At 39.5% G+C, this 10452-nt stretch overlaps 1 protein-coding gene across 1 annotated transcript; it reads left to right on the forward strand.

Moving 5' to 3' along the window:
• Window positions 1-6050: 6050 nt before the first annotated feature.
• On the forward strand, window positions 6051-8130 carry LOC143887236 (uncharacterized protein C594.04c-like). The gene is made up of 3 exons (XM_077391347.1): window positions 6051-6402; window positions 6513-6776; window positions 7472-8130. Exons 1-3 carry the CDS (start codon window positions 6175-6177, stop codon window positions 7949-7951), a joined length of 972 nt encoding a protein of 323 aa, XP_077247462.1. The 5' UTR covers window positions 6051-6174; the 3' UTR covers window positions 7952-8130.
• The last annotated feature ends 2322 nt before the right edge of the window (window positions 8131-10452 follow it).

The raw sequence follows: 10452 nt of genomic DNA on the forward strand, positions 1-10452 counted from the left end.
CGTTCTTAGAACAAATGCCAGCCTTTATAATTAAGGATTTGCTAGGCAATTTCACAGAAAGCCATTTGTCGGTTTGCAAGAGAGATCAGTCACGCAGGCTCACTTTTTAGCAGATTTCGTCTCTAATTCATCTGAAGGTGGTTGTTCTCTAATGTAAAAAGTGAGCCTTGTTTAGCAAATATAAGACAAAATCTGTTAAATTCAGGATTCCACTAATCTCAGATGAATTACAATAAGCATAATGAGTGTTTTTATAGAACACTCAAATGATAAACATAGCAAGAGAATAAGATAACTATGAAAAGAGATTACCCTAATCCATTCACTTGCCTAATCTAACTTGATTTGATTTTATTCTCTAATAAAATCTGTTGAAAAGTAAGACTATGTGGCTGCTCTCTAATGCAACGGCCTTCCTGGAAAGGCCTTCCTGCGATCGTCCCTAGCAATAAATCCTAAAATACCAAATATCCTTATATTGGATGCTAATCTTGATTAATTGAATATTAGGCTCAAATTGGATGTCCGACCCATTTTAGTGGGGCCCACAATATTTATTTATTTGGATCGGCAATCGGGGCCCTCAAACTCCCTATGGTAATGGTGAAAAATTAGAATGCCAAGGTGTTGTGGATATATATCAAAACAATTAAAGAGCTAGTGGAGAATCTGATCTTGCCGATGTCCGCATTAAACGCCGCATACGGAGTTGTTTGATGAGAGGGAGAAAGAGATCCTCAGACACAACCAAAAAAAAAGAAGCTAATAACATCATTACACACACACCATATGGATATGGATTGTATGTTTACTATTTAATAAACAATGGACAAAGGATAATAATTGGGTTAATTAAAGCAAACCGCGAGTGGGAATATTACACTCACCATGCTACACTCGCGTGGGTTTGAGTCTTTGGACCAATTGCACGTTCTGAGGTCTTGGTGTCCAAATTAACCCAGTCACTTGGGGAACGAGTTGTTATATGATCAGATATGATATAAAAGAACAAAATCTAAGAAAGAATGTCATTAACTAAAACTATCTCACATCTTAATCCAACATGATGTAGGGGAGGAAAAGTAAGTTGCAAAGCAAGAAAATACTTCAAATTTTATAACATAATTGCTCCATACAAGAGTAGACAGATTTACTAATGGGGCAGTAGGGTTGTACAGCAAAACAGATGTCAGCCCTCTAACATTCTTGTTGAGAAAATCCGCCGGGCAATCCAATCCGATCGTGCGCAAATTAAACGGAAAAGATAAAAGTAAACACAAGCAAGCCACAAGATGAACACCAAGATTTTACGTGGTTCGGCCAAGCTTACATCCACGGACGAGAAGCACGGTCTTCCACTATGAGAAAAACAAAATACAAGGATTACAATGGATTAATCACAAACCCGCAACCCTTTCCTTGCTTCTCAAATCCAAGATCGTACCCAAGAGTACCCGAGAGAAGAACCCACAAGAAAACCCAAGACGAAACCCTCTCTTTCCCTTTCTCTTTCTCTCTCTCACGCCACCCAAGAGAAAACCACAATTTTCCTCTTCTTGTAGCCAGCACTCTTTTCTCCCACATAACCTCTTGCCGAACTCCAAGAGCCTTTATATACTTAAGTCTCTTAAAACCTAAGGATATTTGTTTCTAATTTTGCTTTATGCCTTCCCATATCACATGGTGGGAAATAAGGCAACTTTTCAACAATTTTCACCTTGGCTTATTTCCCAGCAAGATGTCGCTACCGGCCCGCTATCACCACAAACCACCATTGGCCTTCCAAAGTACCAGCTACACACTCGGTTCTGACTCCTCCCGATTCGATCAACACAGCCAATGCACGTGCGTAGCTGCCAACCCGTTGACTCACCTAGTCAACCTTGGAGAAGGATCTCGATCCATCATCCCCAACGCAGGTATTGTCATCCTCTCACCATCGTTTGCAACCTGAAAACATTTCTCTACACCAACTGCGAAAGAAACCCTACGCATGCACGTGCTGCCATTCCGTTTCCAGCTAACCATCGAGATCTTGGGAACACTAGTCACCGTTTTCCCGACCAGACGATACAACCCATCACACTTCTCTCCTTTCATCAGAACCATACAGCCTCGTGTGATTTTCATGGCTCCACCTGCAGCTCAAATCCCGCAACCTCTGGAGTCCAACTGGCCAAGAGACACTAGATTCTTCTGTAGCTTTGGGACATATGTCACACCACCCAAAGTACGAACTGCTCCATCAAACATCATGATCTTCACCGTCCCAACTCCCATGACGTCACAAGTAGCCCGTCACCCAATGACACTACACTTGCCCTTGTCTTCTGGAAGGTATCAGAATATTTCCTTATGGAGCATATAAGAACAGAGCACCCTGAATCTAGTATCCACTAATTATGAGGAGAAGTGTGATTACCTGTAGAGACTGTAAGAACGTCTCTAAACTCTTCACCCTACTCATCTGTCACCGCCACCACAGCATTCGTAGCAGCATTGTCCGTCTAGTCAACTCGCTTTGGACAATCCCGCTTAATGTGTTCCAGAAGATCTTCGCATTCCTGCATCTCCAGCTCGTACAATTGCAACTTCAGATACAATCGGTTGGCCAAGATTTTTGACATATAAAGCTTTTCCAACTTTTTACATAATTTAGGCACATCTTCTTCTTCTATAACGTTAAACATAACGTTATCTGCCAGACATAGCCGAATCGTGCTGACCGCTTTCCGTCATCTCAAATTACTTCACAATTCTTGGTGTATCACTCAACCTAACAAGAATCTTTCTTGGACAATCTTTCTACTCCCAACGATCGCTCTAACCACAATCTAACCACAACACCCACAATCACTCCACCAGGCCTCGACGATCGCTTCAACCACAGCTCTGATACCACTTGTAGGGAATCAAACTGGGTAGAACTCACCCCTAAAAGCTAGCTGTTAGAGGGAGGGTGCCTATTCCCTTATTACCCATCCACATCCATTTCACATGTCCGATGTGGGACTATTGCTTTTGCGTGGAACCCCAACAATTCTAATATAACTATCATTCTTGGTCCACAATATGTATGGCTGTACAATAATGGGCCCTACCATATGCATGAGTTTGGGTAGAGATGGTGGACCCTACCATATCAAAACATCAGGTGTAAACTGATATGTCCCACCCATGCTATGTATGCATGTGTAAAATTATGGGGCCTCACCTTATCAAAACATATATTGTAAAATGATGGGGACCCACTCATGCTATGCATGAGGTGTAAAAACTTCACCATAGAAAAAAATTCCAGTCCATGAAAAAGTTTTTCATAAAAGCTTTCCATCGAAGGAAAGAAATAGTTTTAGTATATATTAGAAAGTTGTAGTTCTAACTTAAAACAAAATGTTTAGGACTGATCAAACTATCCTTAAGGAAGTTACATATTCACTTAAAAAGTCACATGACCATGAACTATAACACAAAAGAAAAAAGAAATGCCCTCCTCCCCGTTAAAAAAGAGAGGTCATAATCTTGTGCCCTTCTTTCTATGTTAAGATTAAACAAAAATTACTCATAGAAATATAATGCATCAACTTGTTAACAACTCGATGGATTGAATAAATTGAGAGGAAGACACTTCCAAAGTGGGACTCCGTTTGGAAAATAAAGAAGAAACTGAAATTGACCAGAGGTTTGGTCACTTCTCCACTTGCGCATGTGTGAGAACAGAGGGTTTCGTCTTTATTTTTTTTTTGTGGTACATTTCCTTTTTCCTAGCAGCCCTCAAAGTGAAATATGCACTATAAAACATTCAATATTAAATACGAACAGAAATTAATGTATGGGCAACGGACAATTGATCAGTCATTCATGACACGTTCAAGTTAGAAAAAAACTTGGCTCCACTACGGTTAGGAGGAAGTTCCTACAGTACCTTCAGATATACTCGTGTCTCTATTTACTAAAATACCATTAACCCCTATTTCTTAGGATAGCAACACATGCCATAATTTTACTTGGCCACTTATGTGTACTGAAGGAACTTCCTCCTAACTGTACTGGAGCGAAGTTTTGTTCTTCGGAGTTAACTCAATCTTACCCACTTGAATGAGTTGACTTTTCAAGTTTTTGAACTATGGTTAAAAGCGAAGTACGCGGAACAAGAACATGAGTCATGTAAGGCAGTGCCCCTCCTCAAGATCAGTGTTTAAAAACTCCTTGCTTCGACAAGGAACTCGCCTGAGTCGACCCGCCGCGTTCCGCATTGCACAACATCCGCATTCCGCATGTTGCCCTACAGAGTCAATAATCATCTTGCGCCGAGTCGATAAGGCTTTTTCTTGGCCGCATTCGCCCTTGCTGTGAAGGGCTTTGTATATAAGAAAATATAAAAGAAGCAAAGTAGCTTTAGAAGCACCACTAATGATCTTGTGTATAGAATATGCTATATACATTGGATCATTAAATTCAGTAGAATAATCACCATCAAAACCATGATTAGATGCGTATCAAATGTTGGGGACCAGCGCGTACTAGCCTTAAGACCTGCTATACATAGCCTCACCTACTTAACAAAGGTGGTGAGCTAAACTATCTAATCATGATTAGACACTAATCATTCTGTTATATAATAATCCAGTGTCATCCTTTTACTATTATCCTATGCATTTAGAAGATAATCCAAGTTACTATTACTGCTAAAGGATGGTTGAAAGTAAAAACCAAAAGAGGTTTACTTTGTTCTAAAACTATATGTTTATAGCTAGGCAAAATTCAGGTGGTTTGAATGTGATTTTTCACCATGCCATCTATGGTGGGGCTCGAAACATGGATAGTCTATAATAATGGTCTAACATAGGAATGGCCGGAGCACAATTTGGAGTGTTCTTGCAAGGACATTAATTTAGTAAAGAGAAAATGACGAAAACTTAGTTTTTATATAAATACATAAACTTACTTTAAAATTGCCTAATGTGTAAAATGTATTTCCTTTTTAAGGCAATTTTGGCAACACTGAAAAGTTTTTCCTTGGAAGTCAAATCGCCTGAGGTTTGATAACTCTCTTTTTGGGTAAAATCTTTTCCTAGTAAAATTATGTTACATAAAAAATTAGGGCTGCAACTTGAGCCGGGTTTTACCCGACCCGCATCGACCCGACCCGAAAATAGCCTGGGTTGGGTTCAGGTTTCATGGGTTTCGGGTCGAGCCGGGTTCAGCATTCAAAAGCCCGCATGAATCTCGGGTCGAGCCGGGTTTGAAGGGGCCCGACCCGAGTTACATAAGTTATAGTATGTACATTTTTTTCTATTGTTAATTAAAAGTTAAAAGTGATAGCCCACGCACCACCGTTATTGTATGTGAGTGTAATTTCTGCTTCTATGAGTTGAGTTGATTCAAGTGTTTGACTCAGCATTGTTTGATTGTAATTACAACATTGTTTGATTACAGCATTGTTTGATTCAAGTATAATGTGAGTGTAATTACATCATTGTTTGATTCAAGTGTACTGTGAGTGTAATTTCTACTTCTATGAGTTGAGTTGCCTTGCCAAACAAGAATTTTTCTTAAAAAAATGCGTCAACGTGAAAAAACCCGACCTGACCCGAGATATTTCTCGGGTAGGGTTGGGTTCTCCAAAACCCGACCCGCCCGACCCGAGTTGCAGCCCTATAAAAAATCGCTGAAACAAAATTATGCGACCAACCAAATGTCATTTCCTTTAACTATTAAATACATTATAAAATTTTAATTATCTTATACACATTAATTTCTATATAGCTATTAAATACTTACTTATTCATGTAAATTTACAATAGCTATTCAATCCCTTTAATTTTCAACCTCTGCTCTATTTTTTATTTACCTTACAAAAAGTTAATGATTGTAAAATCTTATTTTCCTAGAAGCCATTATTTTCGCATGAGCGCGTGCCGCATTCTGGTGTGAAGACCAGAATTATTTGAGGAAATGACACCCGCATTCTTTTCTTTTGATAATAGCACCCCAATTTTTATTTTAAAACCCTTCATAATTACCAAAAAAGCTATCAAATAGCCAATAAGAAAAGCTTTTATAGAACCGAGGAATTCCATTATTGAAACAGAGGAGTGTGTATATAATTCCCTATAAAATGCCTATTTGACTCTTCTCTTCCCTCCAAAGACTCCATGCTCTTACTTAGAAATGGGAAATCTGAAGAACATTCTAATAGCATTCCTTGTTCCTCTCCCTTCACTCACTTTCTACCTCACTTTCCTTCACAATCACCAAAACCCATCTCCATCTTATGCTTATTTCAATTCTCTTTTGACATGGTGCTCTGATCATCCTCTCTTGCTTGCAAACATTCTCTTTTTTCTGAACATCGACCTCCTTTTCTGGCTCATTGGCCTCATCCAATCAAGCAACTGGGTATGAATATGATTACCCATCAAGCAACAAATAGAACCCAAAAATTGTTTTCAACGATTTCTTGGTTTTGTTAGTTTAAGTTACAATTTGGTGTTCTCTGGTTTGTGCAGTTGATAGATTTGTATTGGACTGTGGTGCCTGTGATGCTTGTTCACTACTATGCAAGCCATCCTCTTGCGAAATCAGACGCCGTGAGATCGAAAGTTGTGATTTTTCTTACTTGGGTGTGGGCCATCAGATTGACACATAACTATTTTAGGAGGGAGAGATGGCAATGGGGTTCTAGGGAGGATTGGAGATTCACAGATATGAGGAAACAGTATGGGAAGCACTGGTGGTGGGTTTCGTTCTTTGCGGTCTACTTATCACAGCAGGTATACATTCCTTCTCAAAGGCTTTTCTGGGTTTACTTCTATTAGAATTGGTTGCTTGAATTGACCTTTTTTTTTTGGTGATTTGATTTTGTTATTTTTCGAATGAATGAGTTTATTAGTTTTTAAACAAAGCTGAGAAATGAAGGCTATTTCCTAGAATTCAAAAAAAAAAAAAAAAGGTTAGAGATTTTCGCTTATTATTATTTGTTCAGGGAATTCTTTTGGGCATTTGCTCAAACATTTAGTGGGTGTTTATAGAATGTGACTATAAGCTAATGTTCAGACATGCCTTTGTTATCCCCACAAAGATGACTACTCCATCTAGCTTATTCGTTATTCTGTGTGAATCAAAATCTTATCCTTTTGTTAAACTTGTTGCAATTTCCCTTTGTAAATGTAAACTATTTTGATTTCACCATTAATAAGTCTGGCGATTACTTTTTGGCCAAGGGGGTTCTTTTTTCTGCTATATGACAGTCAGTTAAGAAGCAAAATTGGCAATTTTGTACTTTTTGGCGAAGAATAAACATTGGCCTTGACAGAAGAGATTGAACTCTTACTGTTGATTGAAGCCTAAAGCTTCTTGTCATTACATATTTTGGACATAAAATGGTTGTTTCATTGACCCATAATTGGTTTTCTATATACATCCAAATTTCTTAGATTGCATTTTCTCTTGAATAACTAATTTTCAGGTCTTTCTGATCGGTATATGCCTCCCTCTGTATGCTGTTCACTCTAGTGAAAAGCCCTGGAACACCTGGGATACTATTGCGATGAGTGTCTGCATAAGTGGAATTGTTATTGCTTACTTTGGGGACACCCAGCTCTTTAAGTTTGTACAAAGAAATAACACATTAAGAGAGCTTGGAGTGCCTCTGGTGCCTAATCTTGACAAGGGCCTATGGCGATATTCTCGCCATCCAAACTACTTTGGGGAGCAGTTGTGGTGGTGGGGATTGGTTATCTTAGGATGGAATGTGGGAGAAGGATGGACTTTCATTGGGGCACTTATTAACAGTATGTGCCTGGCATACGTAACTGTGCTTGTAGAGCGGCGAATGGTAAAACAAGAAAGCAGAGCTGACGAATACAGGCTATACCAAAAGACAACATCTGTATGGATACCATGGTTTAAATCAACCCAAAGAGGAGCAAAAGATAAGAGTAACTGAGATGGTCTGTCTCCTTGCACTTTAGTCTGTTCTTTTGCCACTTATATGGGGTTTTATCTGTAATGTCTTTCTTATTTGATTGTTTTCCTTCGAAACCATGTTATCTGTTCTTAAGTTGGAGCAGTGATGTCTGTGGAGATGCTTCTTCATGAACTTAATTCCATGCATAATTTATTGTTCATGAGTATTAGAATCTCTGAGTATTCAATAAAATCTTCTTACATTCAAGTTCAGTACTGGAAATTTAGTTTGCATGGCATTTCGCGTTCTATCTCGTGATCCAGCTTATTTCATTAATCCCATTATGTTGTAAGGAACAATGTAGAAAAAACATGCAAACGTAAGAGTGGAGTCCAGAAGTTTGGTGATCCAAACACATCTGCTTGGCTTTACAATGGATAAATCACAGATCAAAAGTATCTTGTACCGAACAATCTTAACCCTCTGGTTGTGGTATTTTTTACTGGTTTTTTTAATATTCTGAGCTGTGGGTTTTACACTCTGCAATATGAATGATTTGGAGGGTTTCCCAACGGAGAAGATTTTTTGGGGCATGACCTATATACGGTGGAGACCAATAGATGGATAGTTTGTATCATTGAAAATGTGTGCCACATCTCTACTCTTATTTTCTTTGGAGAAATAGGGCCAGCTACCATATAATCCTTCTCATCTTCCTTGAATCTGCGCATTTTATGTACCTGATTTAAGTAAAATTCTAGTAGCAATCACCTAGTAAACCCTTAACAGAGTATAAGGTATAGACTTTAAAGGAAGCATACTCTGTTGCTACTGCATATCAATGGGTGACCCATTGTACTTGAATACATAACCGGTTGATAGTTTTGTATTTTGCAGCTAATGTGTCTAGCTGCATATGTTATGATTTGCCACAAATTAGCGACACCTATTAAGATTTAGTTTGATTCATCTATTCAAGTCTACCCTTCTAAAATTCAAGCTTCTTAACTGATAGGATTTGTGAAAATTCATGATTAAAGATTGTTGATGTTTTGGGTTTGGTCATGGAGAAGCAAAGAAGAAGAGAAATCAGAGAGAAGATTGTTATCTCTCACCCATGTGAATATGTGTGCGCGAGCGCTGAGTTGACTAAAATACCCCTACACAACAAATTACAAAGTTGGAACCAATATTCCATGGACCCTCTATCTAGTAATAGTGGTTCGAACGGTCTAATTTGTGATTCCGTAGTTCCTCTATCCAGTAATTGTGGTTTGAACTTTCTAATATGTGGTTCCAACTGTCGTATTTGTGGCTTCATGGATCCTCTAACATTGGTTTGAAGTTGTTCCAAGTCTCTAAATAGCGGTTTTTGTACGAACATTATGAAACATGGTTTTGTTCGAAGTATCTTCTTTTTCAACTTTTCAACTATCTTCTACTTGAAATATCTTCCCCTCCAAGTTTATTCTCCTGCTTTCTGCAGATAAGGACCGGAAGCTGCTCCCTTTTTACTTTGTGAACCCCTCTAACCACCTAAGCCAAAACTCCTATAGTCATGCGGCGCGCTAAGCAAACAAAGAATAATGTGAATGTAGACGAAGGGTCTTCCACCCGCAAATGACGTGGGAAGGCTATCCGTGAGCCCTCCCCTACTCCTCCTGTCTCCGACGAGGATATGGGCTATGACGATCAAGATGTAGAGGTCGGCTCCCTCGATCGTATAGAAACGAAAGGCATACTCCGAGGTAGGAAAGTCATTTTTAAAAATCTCAAAGATTTTAATGTGAAACCCTTATTTCTGGCCTTTGGATTGGTCAATTTTCTCGAAATTCACTGTGACTCGTACCCGACTCTCGTGAAGCAATTCTATGCCAATTACAGATTCGACAGAGATTCGAAGGTCTTCCAATCCAGAGTAAACAATAAAACCATCCATATGACACTTCAAAAGTTTTGTGAAGTTGTCTCTCTTCCCACCACAGGCGATGAAATCTACTTTTGGCCAGGTAATATGGATGACATTAGCGCCTGTATACATGATCCGGTCGCCGCCTATAGGGAGCTTGGTTGCGAAGGCCCACCTACCGACGGCTCAACCAACGTATCGTACAATTCTCTCAGCCCTATGTGCAAAGTCCTACACAAGATTCTGACGAGCAATATCACGCCGGAGGCAATGCTGACATGGTCCGGCCTTTTGAGGCTTTTATTATGCACCGACTTCTTCGTGGCACGGCCCCTCACCTTAGCTGTATCCTCCTTAGGTTCATGGAGGACACGAGGACGAAGGCCTTGGCTAGTCTACCATTCGGGATGCTTCTCACGCATGTTTTGAAGCATGAGATGCTGATACAAGGTGGTGAAGAATGCCTTAGTCCCTCTACTACGTTCAATGCTAAAACTATAAAGGCCATGCAGCTTGATGTACAGGGCCCTGCTCCCCCTCCTCGTTAGCCGGGTCAGCGTTTTGCATCATAGGAGTTTGTTGCGCATGAGCTTTGTGCACATCGTCAGTACCTTGACGGGCAGTTTACCGT

The sequence above is a fragment of the Tasmannia lanceolata genome, unplaced genomic scaffold (genome assembly GCF_043159265.1).
Source record: "Tasmannia lanceolata isolate RefF3 unplaced genomic scaffold, GAP_Taslan_0.1 ptg000012l, whole genome shotgun sequence".
In the NCBI taxonomy this organism is placed as follows: Eukaryota; Viridiplantae; Streptophyta; class Magnoliopsida; order Canellales; family Winteraceae; genus Tasmannia; species Tasmannia lanceolata.

Bases quoted from the DNA above. Each gene is read 5' to 3' on its own strand.
- LOC143887236 (XM_077391347.1), top strand. From the start codon at position 6,175: ATGGGAAATCTGAAGAACATTCTAATAGCATTCCTTGTTCCTCTCCCT. The intron at 6,403-6,512 runs GTATGAATATGA...TGGTTTGTGCAG, and splicing joins TCATCCAATCAAGCAACTGG to TTGATAGATTTGTATTGGAC. The intron at 6,777-7,471 runs GTATACATTCCT...ACTAATTTTCAG, and splicing joins CGGTCTACTTATCACAGCAG to GTCTTTCTGATCGGTATATG.